The sequence below is a fragment of the Coptis chinensis genome, chromosome 8 (assembly GCF_015680905.1).
Source record: "Coptis chinensis isolate HL-2020 chromosome 8, ASM1568090v1, whole genome shotgun sequence".
Lineage (NCBI taxonomy): Eukaryota > Viridiplantae > Streptophyta > Magnoliopsida > Ranunculales > Ranunculaceae > Coptis > Coptis chinensis.
The window spans coordinates 10982956-11003583 of NC_141463.1; the positions used below are offsets into that span (position 1 = coordinate 10982956).

The 20628-nt window shown below is 37.7% G+C and overlaps 1 protein-coding gene across 1 annotated transcript; it reads right to left on the reverse strand.

Annotated features, from left to right (window-relative positions):
• Positions 1-477: 477 nt before the first annotated feature.
• LOC147479917 (uncharacterized) lies at positions 478-15061 on the reverse strand. The gene is made up of 5 exons (XM_086578521.1): positions 14844-15061; positions 10505-10753; positions 9821-9885; positions 8233-8252; positions 478-1116 (listed from the first exon to the last, which is right to left on the reverse strand). Exons 1-5 carry the CDS (start codon positions 15042-15044, stop codon positions 896-898), a joined length of 756 nt encoding a protein of 251 aa, XP_086434647.1. The 5' UTR covers positions 15045-15061; the 3' UTR covers positions 478-895.
• Between the last annotated feature and the right edge of the window lie 5567 nt (positions 15062-20628).

A 20628-nucleotide genomic window follows, 5' to 3' on the forward strand; every position in this document is an offset into this window, starting at 1 on the left:
TGAGGATTCAAGTCCTGCTATTAATCTAGTTGCGCCTCTTTGTTAAGCAGCACAAATGTGTGCGTGTTGTCAACATACAAGCAGTCCAGTCACATATATCTTTTCATTATTTTGAAAATCTTCAGGAACTTCCGCTTAAAATTGTAACCTGCTTTATTTTGGACTTAGGATGAATATTACGTTGCTATAGTAACAGTTCTGAACTTCTGAGAACCAATAAGAGTAGCGATAATAGTCATTTATGTTTAAGTCTTCCAAAAATTGAGGCCTTTCCACACTCTATAAGTTACTCCTCTACATATGTCTTGCAAATAAGTTTCCATACATTCGGCCTGCTCTTCAAAATACAGAGGTTCCACTGGCTGAAAGTGGTGACGTGGGTTGCATCCTTTTTCACCATCCAAAGTACTACTTATTGAGCAATAACAATAACGTTTTACGTCTGAGGTGTTTACAAATAAACCACAAAAGATCAGCTAACAGCATAAAACTATGTCAGATATGGCACCTAGCATCATAACATTTGGCAACTGATAAGAATTTTACATTGTTCCTTAACATAAAAAAACCAATGGCACCAATCAAATTCTTAACAGATGTAATGTTTATAGAAAAGGTTACACTACAACGTAGTTCCCAGTAAAATTTGATGCAAAGATTTGACAGTTATGGACCAGAGGGTTCCACCTCCCTCTGTCTGTGCTCCCTGGTATTGGATAACCTCTCGGAGACTCGGACTGTATGAATCACTTGCATAAGTTGGACTATAACCACCGTACCTTGGTGTATCAAATCCAAGGTTGCAGCCTGGAGGGCCATCATCTCTATACTCTCGAGAACGTCTAGGATCACTGTAGTTCCCTGTATCTGATGAACGGTTGGGAAAGAGATGTATTCAGTTTCTAGATGCATCGAAACTGAAAGTGCCTGGTGAAGATGCCCAACGTATTTCATTCGCGTTCTCTGGAATTGGTGCATTTATTCCTGGGAATTCAACGCTCATCTTCTTCTTTGGCTCAGGATTGTTGCTCGCACCTAGGATTTCTCCATCTTCTCTGTCCAAAGTTTCCTCAGCATAAATTGTGATCCCAGAAGGCTGGTCCTCATATTCTGGATCTAACAGATACAAATTAGAGTTATTAGGGCATCTCCAATGGGGAGTGTAAACCGTATATAGTGGAAATTTTACACCCCAAATATCAAAAAACTCTCTCCAATGGGGATGCTAAACCGTAAGTAATAGTGTATTAGCTAATAGAGAGGGTGAGGAATTCCCCCTCTCGCTATTAGTTAATAAAAAGCCCGGACGTCACTTAAAATAACGTCTCGTTTAACTTAAAAAACTTCGGACGCCACTTCAACACACGTTTGAAGCTTTATTTTTAACTTCGAACGTCACTCCAAGTGACGCCCCGGTTTAAATTAAAGAGGGGACGTCGGCTTGGAGTGACGTCCGAAGTTTAAAATCTTTTTTTTACACTCTTCCATTGGAGAGTATAGAGTAATGGATATTTATGAGCTATACAATACTATACAATTAGAGGTGTAAAATCCTAATGGCACCTATGTGGAGCCTAGGTGGAGGTGTAATTTTACACCCCCCATTGGAGATGCCCTTAGGAGTGCTTTCCAGGAAGCAGAAAGCTGTAATGAATTACCATATTATAACACCCTCTGTTTTATTTATACGTATTTTTCTATTTAATTAATTAATTTAATTGTTTATTTTAAAAATTAATTTGATTGGACTTTGGGATACGTGGGCTTGGTTTTGGGCCGAAGTCGGTTGTTAGAGGCTTGGGTTTGGGACCCAAATATATAAAACACATTGTTTCAGAGAATAGGGTTTGGAAGATAATAAAATATAAAAAAGGAGGCAGAGAAAGAAGCTGGTTTGCTGGAGAGGTGGAGCACGACGATTCGGGCTAGGAAAATTCGTCGAGCTGTTAGTTAAGGTGAGTAGCTATTTTGCTATTTCACCGGATTTATAGTTTACGTATATCGGTGTATACTGTCTAATGTTTTTATACTGCTCATTGTCTTGTTTTTATTCTACGCCGCGGTCGCCGAAGTTGTTAAAACTCTAGAGAAACTCGGATTTGATATAGAACCGTCAAACCAGATTATCGCGGATATCTTGTCTTTGAACCTGCCAAAGCTTCGGAGGCCGTTAATGGCGGCGTGAGCACGGCGCCCCTGTTCATTGTTTGAACTTAAAAACTTTGTAGTTGTTGTTGCTTTGAACTTTTGATTTGTCGGATGATTAGTCGTAGTGGATTAGCCGTAATGGGTGGGCAATTAAAGCTTGGAGAAAAGCTTAAAACTGTTAATGGCGGCTAAATCACCGTAACAGTTGAACGAAATCTTATGGGCGAAGTTTGAACTTTCTTTTATGTTGTGATGTTGGTAAGTTGATGGTTGGTGGTTAGCATAGAGTCATTTGGAAGCTCCCAAGAGGCGCCAATGGCGCTATCGCGATTTGGGTTTCTTGGGATTTGGGTTTTTGGCGTTTTAAAATAGTTTGAATTGTTTTTGTTTAATTTGGTGGGCTGTGGATGCATGTTTGATGTTGGATTGGGTGGGGGCTGTCGAGTGGAGCTTGAAGCACCATTAATGGTGGCTGAAAATTGTAGATCTAGGTTGAGAAGAGTTTTGGATTTACTAATATTTGTTGTTTTCGTTTTCATTAAAGTTGTATGGGTTGGTATGGGGATCGAAACCGTGGGGTCAAAATGGGTGGTCGATCGGAATTGGTGGTGGCCGGTTTTGGTGGTGGCTGTTGGAGAAGATGACACTGTTCATCTTAGTTGGGCCTTGGGCCTTGGTTGGTTTTGTTTTGGGCCGGCTATTTTGTTTGGTTGGGCCGGTTTGATTTGTTTTGATTGGGCCCGATTAGGTTCTAAATTGTTGGGCCAGTTCTAATATTTGTTTTGTTGGGCCAGTTTCATTTGTTTTGATTGGGCGGTTTAGGTTTAATTTTCGGCCGAATCAATTATGTTTTGGGCGGTTCAAGAAGATAAGTTTTGGGCCAGTTTCTAATATTGCTTGGGGCCAGTCCATTGGACTTAATATAGATGATTTGGGTCTTTCAACATTTAAACTTTCGGATTCTAAGGTTTGGACTTGGCCAGTTGGGTCTGAACCATGGCCTTAACCATGAGCCCATGAGCCATGCACCTTTGACTTTAGTCATGAACCATGGCTATGACCCCGAACCTGTTGAATATGGAAACGACAGTTTGACTTCGACCATGATGGTTGACTTTGACTTTGACCAGAGTTGACTGTTGACCAGGATTGACTTTGACCAGTTGACCCAATTTGACTTTTTAACTCGGATTATGATTTGGGTTATTAAGATAGGTCTAGGACTATTAGCATACTTGACTTTAGGCTAAGACCTCTATATATACGTGTGTATGTGTGTTAACTACTTTGTGATTTTGCAGTATTTTATAATATGCAACGTTATGACACTAAGACATCCCTGAAATTAATAACGCGTAAATCAAAAAAATACAGGAATCAAGATACTCATTCGTTCTCTGAAATGATACATAAAATAAAGTTCAATAATGCGTAAACAAAATTTACCGCACCCTTTTAGAACTCTCCACGCCTCAAGTTTTGGAATTGAGTTTATGACTGATGAAGTCATATGTTAGGTGGGCATTTATTGAAGGGTGAACTAGTATTACCCCCCCACTAGATGAGCCAATTAGGATTTCCCCCCCACTAGATGGGAAATTAGGGTCTCCCCCCTAAATACACATACAAAAATTTCGGTCAACCCACTTTAACTTTTTTTTTGTGTGTATTTAGGGGGGAGACCCTAATTTCTCATCTAGTGGGGGGAAAATCCTAATTGGCTCATCTAGTGGGGGGGTAATACTAGTTAACTCTTTATTGAATGTGCCATAAATGGCCCGTTAGTGTTATATAAGGGTATTCATTGAATGTGCCATGAATGACCCAGGTATTCATTGAATGTGCCATGAATGACCAGATAGTTTGAACTGCCCTAAAGAGGAACTAAGGTATTCGCCTTGCGGGTTAGTTGAATTCCTTGAGTGTACGGGAATGTAGGATTGGGTATTCCTTGAATGTGGCGGGGAATGACCTGGCATTTCATGAATGTGCCATGAATGGCCTGTTAGTGATATGATAGGTATTCCTTGAATGTGGCGAAAATGACCTAAGGTATTCATTGAATGTGCCATGAATGACCTGAGTTTTTGTGCCCAAAGAGGCTGTGAAATATGGGTATGAAAGCCCAGAGATGGCTATGATATTGTGGTATTAGGTGGGAGAGAGGCACACAGGAATGTGTGATTTGGCAAATGTGTGGAGTGCAAATCGTGGAGTAGGTACTAAAGGGTGGGTGTATAAGAAAAGTAATTGATTAATTGATAAAAGAAATGGATTTGTTTATACGAGTGTGCTTGGGTTTACCTTGAATACATATAGAATATCTACATATGTTATATATACAAGTTCTAACTTTTCTTTTGGGAGGGTAGGACTTAATAATATTTTGTCTTGAGGGACGCGGTCCTACCCCTTATACGTTAGCCGGATATCGGTAAGTGTAATTCAATTATTTAGATATTAAAAGGAGTTATTAGAATGAGTTAATAAGATGGAAGTTAATAAAATGGAAGTTTTGCTTTGGGAAGAAATTATGCCGGTTAAAATGACGGAACTAATTGCCTTCCAATTTGGAATGATTAAGTTATGGGATAATATAAAGTGATTGTTTGAATAATCAAAGTATGATAATGTTTATATGTGGTTAGTCTACTCATACCAGCAAATTCAATTTGCTGACCCATGTTTGCTTTGTTTTGGCAACGTGGGTGTGTTCTTGGGAACATAGGTGGAAGGCAGTGGAATCGCGGCATGTAATTTGGATCCTCGCCTGGAGCACTCTGGGAGTTTAGTTTATTAGGTCTGATCTTTTGGAACTATGTAATAACGTAGTTTTCTTTTTATATGACATGAGAATACGATGTTGGAAATTGTTATTCTTAAAGTTTGTTTATGTTTGTATTGGGATGGAAGAAAGTTTTTAATAAAGTGATAGTTGAGGAATTTGGAGATTTTTGTTGTTAAGTTGATCCTGTTGTGATGTGGTTTTAGGTTTTGACATGTGTTGTATCCCCCCGTCATAGCCTAGGTTTTTAGACAATTGAACCAAGTGATGTTTGAGATATTTATATTTCAAATATTCATTTTTTTTAATTGTTTAGAAATTCGGGCTGTGACATTTTTGGTATCGGAGCTTAGGTTAGCCTAGATAGTGAAGGTCTAGGTGATCCTCGGATTGTGGTGAATGAGTAGTAGGAGTGTTTGTTTGTGGTATTTGGTTTGGCTTGTTGTTTTGTGTGTACTTTTATAGTGGAATGTTGGGATATGATTAGGAAAATAAAATGCTTGTTTTAATGGTTAATTCTTATGAAATTTATAATCGAATTTTTGCATGTTATAGTGTTGTTTTCCTAACGGAGTTTTCTATTTTTAAGTAAGTATTGACTAAAGAAGAAATGGTTATTTTAAAATTTCATATTTGAGTAAATTGGAATTATCCAAGGAATAAAGAAACCCTTTTGATAAAGGTAGGATTTGAAATATTTGATATTGTCCAAGTTATGTATATCGTTGGTGTGTGATCCAATATACATAACATCTCTCGGTATGCATCGTTGGAGTTTGATCCAGTGTATACATGTACATCGTTGGTGTGTGATCCAGTGTGCATACCACACATCGTTGGTGTTTGATCCAATGTGATGGTAGAGAGTTAGTATGCATTGTTGGTGTGTGAACCAGTGTATACTTGCATATCGTTGGTGTGTGAGCCAGTGTGCATGCCTCACATTGTAGGTGTTTGATCCTATGTGATGGTGGACATAGTGTAGGCCGTTGATAATATGAATCGGTCTATACGCTTTTTATATTTTATTTTCAACATGTGGTGTTTTGTGAGACAATCGAGAGAAATGTCGATATATGTGTAAATACTAAGAGTGGAACTAACGCCACCGGTGTGAGAGGAACTACATTGCCTTCTTAGTATGATTTTAACTCAGAAAATATGAATCTGTTAAACTGTAAAAGAATGATTTTAATTAAGTGTTGGTAATTGAAGAAACTAATTATGTTTATTTCTTTTGAGTTGTGTATGCTAGCGTATACACGTATTTCTTGGGTTCAATACGTATATAGACATTTTCAAAGTATGTGATTTGCATATTAGTATGTCTATCTATATGATATTGTATATGTGTATTCCTTTTAAAGTATACACGTATGTCTCATTTTAATTGTTTGACGTACTGTTGTTTGGTTAATCTACACTCTACCTTGAATCTCGGGACGAGATCCTTTTAAGGTGTGTATATTATAACACCCGTGTTTTATTTATTACGTATTTTTCTATTTAATTAATTAATTTAATTGTTTATTTTAAAAATTCGTCGGATTGGACTCGGGATACGTGGGCTTGGTTTTGGGCCCGAGTCGGTGTTGGGCTTGGGTTTCGGACCCAAGTATATAAACACATTGTTCTAGAGAATAGGGTTTGGAAGATAATAAAATATAAAAATGGAGGCGAGAAAGATTTCGGGTTTTTGGAGAGGTGGAGCAACGCACGACGATTCGGCTAGGAAAATTGGTCGAAGTAAGTTAGTTAAGGTGAGTAGCTATTTTGCTATTTCACCGGATTTATAGTTTACGATATCGGGTGTATACCGCCTAATGTTTTATCACGCTTCATTGTCTTGTTTTTATTCTATCGCCGCGGTCGCCGAGTTGTTAAAACTCTAGAGAAACTTCGGATTTGATATAGAATCGCCAAACCGTATTCTTGCGGATATGTCTTTGTTGGAATGCCAAAGCTCGGAGGCCGTTAATGGCGGGCGTGAGCACGGCGCCCCCTGTTCATTGTTTGAACTTAAAAGCGGGCAGTAGTTGTTGTTGCTTTGAACTTTTGATTTGTCGGATGATTAGTCGTAGTGGATTAGCCGTGAAGTGGGTGAAATTCGTTAAAGCTTGAGAAAAGCTTAAACCGTTAATGGCTAAAAATCGCCGTGAAACAGTTGAACGAAATCTTATGGGCGAAGTTTGAACTTTCTTTTATGTTGTGATGTTGGTAAGTTGATGGTTGGTGGTTAGCATATTTGTTGGAAGCTCCCAAAGAGGCGTCAATGGGCGTTCACGCGATTTGGGTTTCTTGGGATTTGGGTTTTTTTGCGTTTTAAAATAGTTTGAATTGTTTTTGTTTAATTTGGTGGGTTGTGGATGCATGTTTGATGTTGGATTGGGTGGGGGCTGTCGAGTGGAGCTTGAAGCACCATTAATGGTGGCCGAAAATTGTAGATCTAGGTTGAGAAGAGTTTTGGATTTACTAATATTTGTTGTTTTCGTTTTCATTAAAGTTGTATGGGTTGGTATGGGGATCGAAACCGTGGGGTCAAAATGGGTGGTCGATCGGAATTGGTGGTGGCCGGTTTTGGTGGTGGCTGTTGGAGAAGATGACACTGTTCATCTTAGTTGGGCCTTGGGCCTTGGTTGGTTTTGTTTTGGGCCGGCTATTTTGTTTGGTTGGGCCGGTTTGATTTGTTTTGATTGGGCCCGATTAGGTTCTAAATTGTTGGGCCAGTTCTAATATTTGTTTTGTTGGGCCAGTTTCATTTGTTTTGATTGGGCCGGTTTCAGTTTAATTTTCGGGCCGAATCCAATTATGTTTTGGGCCAGTTCAGTATAAGTTTTTGGGCCAGTTTCTAATATTGCTTGGGGCCAGTCCATTGGACTTAATATAGATGATTTGGGACTTTCAACATTTAAACTTTCGGATTCTAAGGTTTGGGCTTGGCCAGTTGGGTCTGAACCATGGCCTTAACCATGAGCCCATGAGCCATGCACCTTTGACCTTAGTCATGAACCATGGCTATGACCCCGAACCTCGTTGAATATGGAAACGATTTGAGTTTGAACCGACCATGATGGTTGACTTTGACTTTGACGGGGTTGACTTTGACCAGAGTTGACTGTTGACCAGGGTTGACTTTGACCAGTTGACCCAATTTGACTTTTTAACTCGGATTATGATTTGGGTTATTAAGATAGGTCTAGGACTATTAGCATACTTGACTTTAGGCTAAGACCTCTATATATACGATGTGTATGTGTATTAACTACTATGTGATTTTGCAAGATTTTATAATATGCAACGCCAGGACACTAAGACATCCCTGAAATTAATAACGCGTAAATCAAAAAAATACGGGAATCAAGATACTCATTCGTTCTCTGAAATGATACATAAAATAAAGTTCAATAATGCGTAAACAAAATTTTACCGCGACCTTTTAGAACTCTCCACTTCAAGTTTTGGAATTGAGTTTATGACCCATGAAGTCATATGTTAGGTGGGCATTTATTGAATGTGCCATAAATGGCCCGTTAGTGTTATATAAGGGTATTTATTGAATGTGTCATGAATGACCGTGATAGTTTTGGACCGCCTCTAAAGAGGAACTAAGGTATTCGCCTTGCGGGTTAGTCAATTCCTTGAGTGTATTGGGGAATGTAGGATTGGGTATTCCTTGAATGTGGGGGAATGACCCGGGGCATTCATTGAATGTGCCATGAATGGCCTGTTAGTGATATGATAGGTATTCCTTGAATATGGCGGGAATGACCTAAAGTATTCATTGAATGTGCCATGAATGACTCGAAGTTTTTGCCTCCAAAAGAGGTCATGAAATATGGGTATGAAAGCCCGGAGATGGCTATGATATTGTGGTATTAGGTGGGAGAGGCACACAGAATGTGTGATTTGGCAAATGTGTGGAGTGCAAATCGTGGAGTAGGTACTCAAAAGGGTGGGTGTATAAGAAAAGTAATTGATTAATTGATAAGAGAAATGGATTTGTTTATACGAGTGTGCTTGGGTTTACCTTGAATACATATAGAATATCTACATATGTTATATATACAAGTTCTAACTTTCTTTTTTGGGGAGGGTAGGACTTAATAATATTTTGTCTTGAGGGGCCGGTCCTACCCTTATACCAGCCGGATATCGGTAAGTGTAATTCAATTATTTAGATATTAAAAGGAGTTATTAGAATGAGTTAATAAGATGGAAGTTAATAAAATGGAAGTTTTGCTTGGGAAGAAATTATTAGGTTAAAATGACGGAACTACTGCCTTCCAAGCCGTGAATGATTAAGTTATGGGATAATATAAAGTGATTGTTTGAATAATCAAAGTATGATAATGTTTATATGTGGTTAGTCTACTCATACCAAGCCAAATTCAATTTGTCAATCCATATTTGCTTTGTTTTTAACGTGGGTGTGTTCTTGGGAACACATAGGTGGGAAGGATGATGGAATCAGCGGCATGTGATTTGGATCCTCACTGGAGCAATCTGGGAGTTTAGTTTATTATGTCCGATCTTTTGGAACTATGTAATAACGTAGTTTTCTTTTTATATGACATGAGAATCTGATGTTGGAAATTGTTATTCTTAAAGTTTGTTTATGTTTGTATTGGGATGGAAGAAAGTTTTTAATAAAGTGATAGTTGAGGAATTTGGAGATTTTTGTTGTTAAGTTGATCCCTGTTGTGATGTGGGTTTTAGGTTTTGATATGTGTCAGATCCCCGTCATGCTTCTGGTTTTAGACAATTGAACGCCGTGATGTTTGAGATATTTATATTTCAAATATTCATTTTTTAATTGTTTAAAAATTCGGGCTGTGACACATATAGTAAGAGAGAACAGTAGCTAATTACAGAGATAGATGCACTTACCAAGATAAGCCTGGTGGATATCCAATTTCATGCATTCTGCGTAGCCATGGAGGTGGGTCAAGCTCCTGAAGAATTACAAAATAAGGAAAACTTATTACATGGCTGGATCCACAAACAATTGAGTTTATTGTACTGAACAATGGGAAGTTGCAAACTAAAGAGCTCAGGTCTAGAAGACATCAATGCCATAGGGTAAAGCTAGAATAACAGCGGAAGAGTCTAAGACTGGGAGGCTGAGTATCTGACATATTGGTTTTGTTTTAAGGAAATGGAAGTTGTATAGCACAAAGACAAAAAATACACAATCTTATCCGCTACAATCACCATCAATTTTTATATAACAAGACAACAGACATGGCAGCATGTCCAATCTATATAGCAAAATATAGGCAATCAAGTAAAACTTCTCAAATGATGAGTCATTTCACAATTAAGGATCTTACGACAGGCAGATGCGAAACAAGGACATGATAGACATTATGACATCAGAGGGCATCTAATAGTAATCCGAACTGTGATAAATTATCATATTATATTTAACATTATTTGAAATGACTCTGTGGCCCTGCATGCCAATGTGCAGACGATAACACCGCAACTGCATCAAACAATCTGATTGAGGTATATAGTTGTAGTCTTAAAGAACACCATAAACTTAAATGAGAGCATAAGCGAATTAATTACCCCAAGACCCAAGAGTTGCCTTGTTTCAGAACTGAGGACACCCGGCCTTATCTCATCATACTTTCCACCATGAGAACTTTGATAATACCGAGGTGTGATACGAGAACCAACAGTCTGGTTACGTTTGGATTGGTGCTCTTTACGAGCGTTGTCAACAGCAGCATTATCACGAGGCTTTCGACAGTCCTTTAATGAATGACTGTAGGATCCACAATTAAAACAACAAGACGCTTCCTGTGTATCCAGCCCCTTACATAAGGATCAACATAATTGCATGGAAACTAATCAATAAACAAGAATACACTGGAAACTGTACAAATGTTAAAAATTAACCAGAAAGAGACCGTCAAAAGTTAATATATTACGGTATACCAATTTGGTCACTATCAAGCATTACTAAGGGGAGTTTGGCAGCACTGAAAAAGGTAATTTTTTTCCTAATTGAAATCATATATTAAAAAGGTATTTGTTACTGCCGGACTCCAATTTGTGTTGGGCGGACTCCCAAAAAAAAATGATTATTACAAGTGTGTCATTGGTTTCAAAAAATCCAAAAAAAAAACAATTATTACAAATATGTCATTCCCAAAAAATTGAATTTGAAACCCCAAACTTAAACGACATTTTGGTCGTCGTTTGGATTTAAAGAATCAAAACGACTTGGCCACCGTTGGGGACTTAGTCCAAACGCGACGACCACACCGGTTAAGAGCCCAAAAACGAACTTTGAATTTTTTCAAAGTTCAAATCTAAAACCATATGGCCACACACCGTGCGGACCGAGTCCAAAACGATGTGGCCATGTCGTGGGATTTGGACTTTATTAAAAAATGGCGACACGATTTGACTTAGAAAAATCCCAAACGATATGGCCACACCGTTTGGACTAAGTCTCCAACGATATGGTCACACCATTTGGACTTAGTTCAAAACGATGTGGCCATATCGTTTGGAATGTGAACTTCGAAAAAAATTCAAAGTTCTGTTTTTTGGGCTTTTGACCGGTGTGGCCGGATCGTTTGGACTAAATCCCAAACGGTGTGGCCAAGTCGTTTGTTTGGGACTTAGTCCAAACGACCTAGCCGCGTCGTTTAAATTTGGGGGTTCGAATTCAATTTTTTTGGAATCAATGGCATATTTGTAATAATTGTTTTTTTTTTTAGTTTTTTAAAACCAATGACATACTTATAATAATTGTTTTTTTTTGTGGGAGTCCGCCCAATACAAATTGGGATCCGGCAGTAATAGGACCCATTAAAAAAAAGCATGTATGGGTATCATTGCTTTTGTGCTAGATAAAAGCAGAAAAATGGAAGTGAAAAATAATTGCTATTTGCTTCCTAAAAAAAGACTTTGAGAAGGATAAAATGAAAAACAGGTTCTTTTCTTCTCTCCCACTAACCAAGAGTTTCTTGTTTAGTAACCTCTTCTCACACAAATCTTGATATCTTTCTATTCTTATCTTCATCCCAGATTCCTACTTGGAAAAGACTTCCTATTCTTCTCTTCTAATTTATCTATTGGAAGAAACAACCCCCAAACACACACACACTTGTTCCAAGAAGAAATCAAAGAAATCATTCTCTGCAACTGGAAATTCATTGAAAGCGGAATCCATCTCTCTTTTCCCATTTGAACAATGGAGAACAGTGATTCATCTTCACTTCTTTACCATGTCATCTATCTAATAAGATAGGGTTTTTTTTTTTCACTAAAAGACAAAACTATAATAAAGAACGGTCCAGATCTGTTTGACCAAGATCTAATGGTAGAGATGCGGGTTTCATTTTAATTTCTTGAAAAGAGACAGAACAGCTCTCACTTGGTTTTTACGGGCTTCTGCTTCTCTTACACCAGTCGCGGGGTTCAAGCTTATTAAAGTTTTGCTCATTTAAACTGCCTCAGACAAAGATTTAGTTATCCAAAAAAAAAACCAAAGGTTATCCAAAACCTGCTAGCTTATTTGTTTAATCTCTGTCTTGGAAAAACCTCTTCCTAGCGAATCGTTTCCTTTTTCCCGATGGAGAAATTATTGGATTTTTCTCTTGGCCTGGAACATTCCACGCCATAGTTTGAAATCATCATCGAATTTATTACGGCCACTTGCCCAAAATCCCAAAATCCCAAAACAGAAGACGAGTACTCTCCAGAAGCCATTGATCAGCTAGAAGTTTTTGATATCCTATTTTATTTTTTAATAATTCAATTTAATGTTAATAAATGTTTTATGCTTATTTTCAAGTCCTTAACTAAATCTTAAACCATATTCGCGATATAAAAGACCCAGAGCATCCATATTCATTGGAAGAGTTGAAAGTTATTACAGAAGATGCAGTTGAAGTCAATGACAATAATAGTCATGTTCGGTATAATTTATTTCCAATAAAATAAGGTAAACAATTCTTAGAACATCAAGTTGGTGAGGTTAATTGGTTAAATGGCTTAGAGAAGGAATCGGTGTCTTATTTGTTCAAGTCACTCTGTCGCTATTGTTCCATTGAGATCATTTGACTATGACCAAGGCTTGAACAAGTAACCTAATTGTTTGCCAAAATAACTTTCTAAATTTTCAACTTTTAAGTTGGCATGCCACCAAACTAACTATTATCTTTTTCACTTCTGTTTGAAGTAGAACTCAATAGACTTTAGGTTGCCAAACTCAATATTAAATAGCCAAGCAAGAAAAAAATTACAACAAATAGAAGTTTGTTGTGGAGACCACAAATATTATAAGCATGTGTTATATCGAAAGGAGCAGGGAAAGCACAAATTATTTGACATACAAAATATTACAGTATTGTCCAATCTCATTTATGGAGTTTAAGAAATGATAGCAATAATAGCAAAACAACAATAAAATAACCAGTATTATCCAAAAGAAAGCGAATGCAAGAACAATTTAAGGTGCATACAAATATCGGATTCCAATAAGAGCATTGCAAAAAACTTGTGTGGGTGCACCCAATCTCGTTGGATTATCTTTGGGATTGATATGTATACCGTGTGGATTAAGACCACCCAATCTGGTTGGATTATCTTTGGGATTGATATGTATACCGTGTGGATTAAGACCGTCTTCTTTTCATGTTTCCCAAACATAGTTGTCCAAATCCCAAAAATTACTCTTCTGACAAAAAAAAAATAAGACCACATCACGCAATCACACATCTTCGCTTCCCGCCAAACTTCTTCCTTGCTATTACCACCATTTTGTTGCTTCTCCTCTTCGCAACAAAATAGGAATCCAAACTAAAGGTGTGATAGATTGTGTTTTTATTTGCTGGAATTAAAGTCAGTTAAGTGGTTTAATTATTGGAAAGTTATGAATCTTTTGAAATTTCTTACTGTTGAGAGCAAAGTTGATAAATATTATCATGCGATCTCGGGTTTTGATTCAGGACTAGCATTATACATTTAACCATTGTTTATGTCCAACAATCACTCTTCAGTACCATAAAACCAGCTCAAGCTCTCTTCCACGTTTTAATATATATTTTCTAAAGTTGGTTTTTCTATAATAACACAATGAGTACAGGAGAACTTCTAAGCAATAGTTGAGTCGCTGTGAAGCGAGCTATGAAGACTAGGATCGTATGTCGGTTGGTGAAGATGTTTATGCTGGACACGTGTTTGATATTCATTGGATGTGAATATTATTCCCTCACACTTATCATGCTGCTTTTATGCCCTGCAAAAAGATTCGTTATTTATTATTGTGGGCATAAAAGATTCGTTATTTATTATTGTGAGGGAGTAGTATTCACATCCAATGAATACCACACACATGTCCAGCACAAACAGAACTACCAACCGACTTCAGGTACTCGCTCTACGAACTCGCTTCATAGTGACTCAACTCAGGCAGGCAATCTATGCAACTCGCTTCCAAAGTGACGTCATCATCAGCCGACCTCAGGTACTTGTTCCACGAGCTCGCTTCAAAGTGACTCGGGCTTCAAAGTGACTCGGACCGGGTGACGACCTCATCCAAAAGCGACCTCTCCAACACTCACGCCACCCAGTTCCACAACAGCTCGTAACGTACGTCATTATTGCTGATTTGATGACCGCACCTCATTAAACCTCCATAACTCGCCATCATGGCTCGCATATAACCTGAATACCTGAACCTGACCTGACGCGGTAGAAAAAGAAGCGCGGGCATCTTGCCCATATAAAGACGAGGAGGAACTATGTCTGACCTAATTCATTTAAGTGACCTATATAAAGAAGAGGAAGCTGATTCCAACAATGCCTCTATCGAAAAGACATGCATTAGACTAGTACTAGCCTAGAATTGGTCAATTGGAAGTAAAGTCTAAATATGAAATGATCTCACTTGTCGAGCAAAAGCTTGTGATATCCATGAAGGTAGCAAACATGGTGTGTTGTTCAGAGCATCATATGTCGTCTCTTTTGCTTTTCCAAAATCAACTACAAAAACAACATCATTGATTGTAATGCTAGCCTCTGCCATATTTGTAGCAAGAACTATTTTACGGATATTTGGAGGTGCCCTCTCAAATATGAGTTTCTGCATAAATAACCATTTCAAAGTAAGAACGCTGGATTTTAATGTGAATTCCAAACTAAATTAACATATAGCCATACAGTCAGCAATGAAAATCACAACTGACTGGTAATCAATATTTAACCACTTACGCCAGTGTAGTAGCGAGTATGTAAACACAGAGTAAATTAATCAAAGAAAAGCAGCTCTATAAGGGACGAAGAAGATGATAGAGGATATGAAATAGGTAGTAAGCCCAGTGCATTAGAGCTTTTTTATATTGAGTGTTGAAATATGAGTGCGTGGCATAAAAAGGGTAGCAATCAGGAAGTGACTTATAATTAATCAAGTCTAAAAAAGTAATTTAAGGCGGTCTACAATCTGCTCTCAACGTAATCAATGTTAGGCTAATAGCTGGTCCTCAATCTGCTTCCAGAAGATTGGACCAATGGATTTCCATATTCCTGTGTGGCATCCAAACAAATCCAGTTCAGCTCCAGAATGTTTTTTTTTTTTTGGTAAGCAACAGATATATATATCTATATATTTAAGGAACTGATAGTTCAGTGGTTACAGACAGTGTATCGTCCTCAAGATATTGAGTTAGCCAACAAGGTGGCCTTGACAACCATTCAGTACTGGAAAGTAAAACATGACCCGCAGAAGCTAATTTCTGGGCTACACAGTTGGCAGATCTATTGATCCACTTGATATTTACATTTTCAAAAGTAGCAAGCTCTTCTAAAACATCCTCAAGTATAGGCTTTGAGTGCCAGGAGATGCTTGTTGGTTTATTTAGCAAAAAGTTGCAGACTTCTTTCACATCCAGCTCTACTTCCACTGATGAGCTGAACTTCCGACACCATTGTAATCCTTTAAGTGCCCCTCTACATTCTGCCTCTTCTGCAGTTCTGCCCCTGCCTCTATGTGTTCCTGCTGCAATGAAACATCCATTAGAATCTCTAATTACATAACCACTGCCAATTGGATAGTAATTGTTACTCTTAAAACTTGTAACAATGTTCAATTTTACCCAACCTAATCTTGGTGGTTTCCATGTCTCAATAGCTACAGGCTGTGAAACAACAAGATTATGTTCTAAACCACCTACTAAAGTATTCACAAAACCCTGGACTAGACTATAAACATGTGTCCAGTTAGGTTTAGTATTATCATGCAGAATTCTACATCTTTCTAGCCATATAATCCAGTTTATAAATAAACAAAATCTTGTCCAATCTTGATCCTCAATCGGCCAATCCCTTGGTGGTGTGTACCACATGTCTATCCATTCTTTCACCTGCAAATTCTCAAACTCTATTAGTTTGAAATTCCAAAGAGTTGAAAACCAAAGAGATCTTGTGAAAGGACAAACCAAGAGTAAGTGATGTACAGATTCTATAGAAGAGTTACATAATAAACAAGTTTTATCAGCTACATAGAAAAGGGTACTAAGATGGTCTCTTGTTGGGATAATAGAGTGGTAACACTTCCAAGCAAACAAAGTTTCTCTAGGTCTGAGATCCTTTCTCCAGAAGGCTAAACTAGTTTTGTGAGTCACATTGGTTACATATCTTAAGCTTAACTGCTGGTAAGCTGACTTTACAGAGTGTTTTCCATTTTTGGTTAAGGTCCAGTGTAGCTTATCCACCGGGTTATTCCTAGGAATGTATATATTCTGGATACTGAGAGAAGTATTAATATCAAAAATGGAATTTAAGATACCTATATTCCAAGAACTAGTATTAACATCAATAAGATCAGCAACTTTACTGTACAAAGGGTTATTTATAGTGGTGATTGGTACTTTACCATGTAAGACATCTGGAATCCATGAGTCTTTCCAGATATCTATATCCTTACCTGAGCCAACCTGCCACATAGCATTTTCCTTTACTATAGTCTTGTGGACCGCTTGCATTCCCTGCCAAAACCAAGATGCACCAGAATTGTGTACAGTAGGCAAGTTATTATGACTATGATGGTATTTACCATTCAGCTGTGTGGAAAGTAAGGATTCAGGTTTTGTGATGATATTCCACAGGATTTTACTAAGATGAGCCATGTTATTAGTTTCCATATCTCTAATACCTAGCCCTCCACATTTTTTTGATTGGCAAATAAAGCTCCAACTCTTCAGATATAGAGGATGCTTTTTCCCATTGTTTTTCCCCCACCAAAAGTCTCTCTGAATAGCATTCAAAGATGATGTTACAGATTTTGGTAACAAAAAGGTACTCATATGAAAAACAGGGATAGAAGAGGATATAGATTTAATAAGAACAGTTCGAGCCGCTTGGGACAGCAACTTACTTTTCCACCCAGCAATTCTAATGTTGACCTTATCTATAATGTGGTTAAAAATCATTTTTTTTGTTTGACCAAGAAAAAGAGTTGAACCAAGATACTTTTCACCAATGGATATTTTCCTCATATGAAGCAAATTCATGATATTAGCAGTATCAGGAGAATTCATGTTAGGACTGAAGTGTATACCTGATTTTTCAAAATTTATTTCTTGACCTGTGATCTCACAGAACAGGTTAAGTGCATCCAAAAGTTCTGTTGCCTCAACCATATTTGCTCGACAAAAAATGAATGCATCATCTGCAAACAACAAATGAGAAATAGGACTACTATTTCTAGATATTTTAATACCATGAAGCTTGCTGTTCTCAGTTTTATCATTAAGGATTCTGGTTAACACTTCCATACATAAGATAAAGAGAATAGGTGATAGGGGATCACCCTGTCTGAGCCCTCTGCAGGACTTAAAGAAACCATGAGGTGTACCATTGAGAATAACAGAGAACTGTGGAGTTGAGATGCATTGGTTGACCAGGTTGACCGAGTTATGATTAAGCCCAATAGAAGTGAGGATAGCTGTGAGGGTGTTCCAATTGACCTTGTCAAAGGCTTTAGACATGTCAAGCTTAATAGCCATCAGGCCAGACTTTCCTTTTTTATGTTTGATGGTGTGCATAATCTCATGAGCAAGGATGATGTTATCAGTTATCTGCCTATTAGGAACAAAGGCAGATTGATAAGGAGAAATACAAGGCCCTATAATAGTCTTAAGTCTGTTAGCCAACAGTTTGGAGATCACCTTGTAAGAGATGTTACACAAACTGATTGGTCTAAAATCCGAACAAGAAGCTGGGTTAGGGCATTTAGGAATGAGGACAATATTAGTATGATTAAGATGTTTGAGAGAATGGCCTTGAGAGAAGAATAACTCAACCATATTAGTCACATCCGGCCTAGCAAATCCCAAGAAGCTTGATAAAAACAATGAGAAACCCATCGAGGTCACGGGATTTGAGACCCCCAATCTTGAACATAACATTTTTTACTTCTTCGGGGTTGTGAGGCCTAAGTAAGTCCAAATTATGCTCCATGGAAAGAGAAGCAGGAAAGAGGGAAGTAATAGGAGTAGTATTAACAGGATAATTAACATTAAACAGATTAGAAAAGTGATTTACAAGAGTTTTTCCTATATCATTTGGATTAGTAATCCAAGAATCATTAGAAGTTTTCAACCATTCAATTTTATTGTATCTTCTATGCCTCAGAGTTTTAATGTGAAAGTACTTGGTATTCCTATCACCTTCAGGGATCTCCTTATCCCTAGATTTCTGTTTCCATAAAAGCTCTTCACAAGTTAACAGGTGATCCAGCTGATTGAGAGCTTTATTAAGAAGGTCAGAGTTGTAATTATCAGGTAACAAACTATTAAGATATTCAATCCTTTGATGAATATTGTTCATCTCAACATGAATGTTACCAAATGTAGTCTTATTCCAACACCTCAATGCTTTTTTTACAGATGTGAGATGAGAAATTAAAACATGGGATTTTGCCAAATTAGGGGTGCACATAACTCTTGACCAAGCATTGTCTATAATATGAAAATAGGTTGGGTGTTCTAACCACATGGAAAGGAATTTGAAGGGTTTTGGTTGTGAATGAGTATCAGGATTGGTGTTGAGGAAGGAGGGACAATGGTCGATTGAATGGGTTGTAGATGATATAGGATAGAATCAGGAAAGATCATGTTCCAATCAAAATTTGTTAGAGCTCTATCTAATCTCTTTTGGATGTTTTCTGGGGCTAATCTTTTGTTATTCCAAGTGAAGGGGTACCCTTTGAAACCTAAGTCAATGAGAGCCTGATCTCTTATAATATCATGGGCAGGTTGTCCATCATTGAAAGAGTAATCTACTCCTCCAATAGCTTCATCATGCGACAAAGTTATATTGAGATCACCAATAATAAGAAGAGGAAGAGGATTATTAACAAGAGCTCTAATAGGATTCCAGCTAATGATTCTAGTCTGAGGATAAGGACTCCCATAAAAGAAACAACCTCATCCAAGGTTTAGAATTAGGACCCATGAAGATAGAAGTTGTGATATGGTTCTGAGAATGAGAATTTACATGGATAGTTATACCAGTTTTCCACATAATACACAGACCACCAGCAGAATGGATGGCTGGTACATCAAAAAATTTTGGGTAGAGAAGGGTTTGAACAAGAGAAAGCATTTTTTTTTTTGTAGATTTTGACTCCGAGAGAAAGACGATGTCAGGATTATCTTTAGTAATCAGGTGTTTCAAGTGCCGAATGGTTGCTATGTTACCACAACCCCTACAGTTCCAGCTCAGAATCTTCATTTATCTACTACTGGTGACTGTTCTGGTTCAGTCACTAACCCAAGAGAGAGCAAACACAAATTCTTATTACCATCAATAAACAGAGCTATACTCTGAGACTTCAACGCTTCTTCCCAAATTTATATACGTTTTATAGTGAACATCAAGCGGATAGTGTTATGAAAGTTTCATAAAGGGGTGAGCATAAGTGGAAAAAAAGGTGATAAGAAAGAAGAAGAGAAACTGGGAAAAGAATGGTGAGAATGTAATGCGATAAGAGAGAATAGCAACAGCAAGAGAAAAGCATATCAGTTTTATAAGAACATACACAAGAAAGGAATGATATATACCAGACGGTAGAGATGGGTTTAGCTTTTTGTACTGTGTTACTTTTAAGTGAACCAAATTGATCCATCTGAGAGATCCAAGGAAGATTTATAGCAAATGCAGATATATTCTCAGGAGATTGATTAGGATGAGTTTGATGTGCTTCCACTGAAGATCCTTCATCCAGTCCCACAATTTGATCAAGATGATCATATAAGTTTATTGGTGGCTGCATCTGGAGATTTAGCTCAGTCATATCAACCCTAGCTTCAGTTTGGAAAGTCTCAGTGTATCCAGTAATGGTTTCAGTGCATTCAGACCTCACTCCAGTTTCCCCCCAGATTGAATGTAGAACAATTCCTTGAGAGAGTAAAATCTGATTTACTCTTGGGTTGGAGATCAAATCCCAAACTGAATCGACAGTTATTTCACCACCACTATGCTCAGCAATAGAGTTTTGGATGTTTATGTCTTCCATCGGTGTGTTATCATTCATAGCTAGCCTTTCTTCATTTGAGGGGGATGGATAGTATGGTGTAATATTTGCCTGATCTGAGGTAGCAGTTTCTATTTGGAAGGATTTTTTTCGTTTCTTTAGAGGTCGATCATCTTGGTTAATTTTTTGTTTCCCCTTC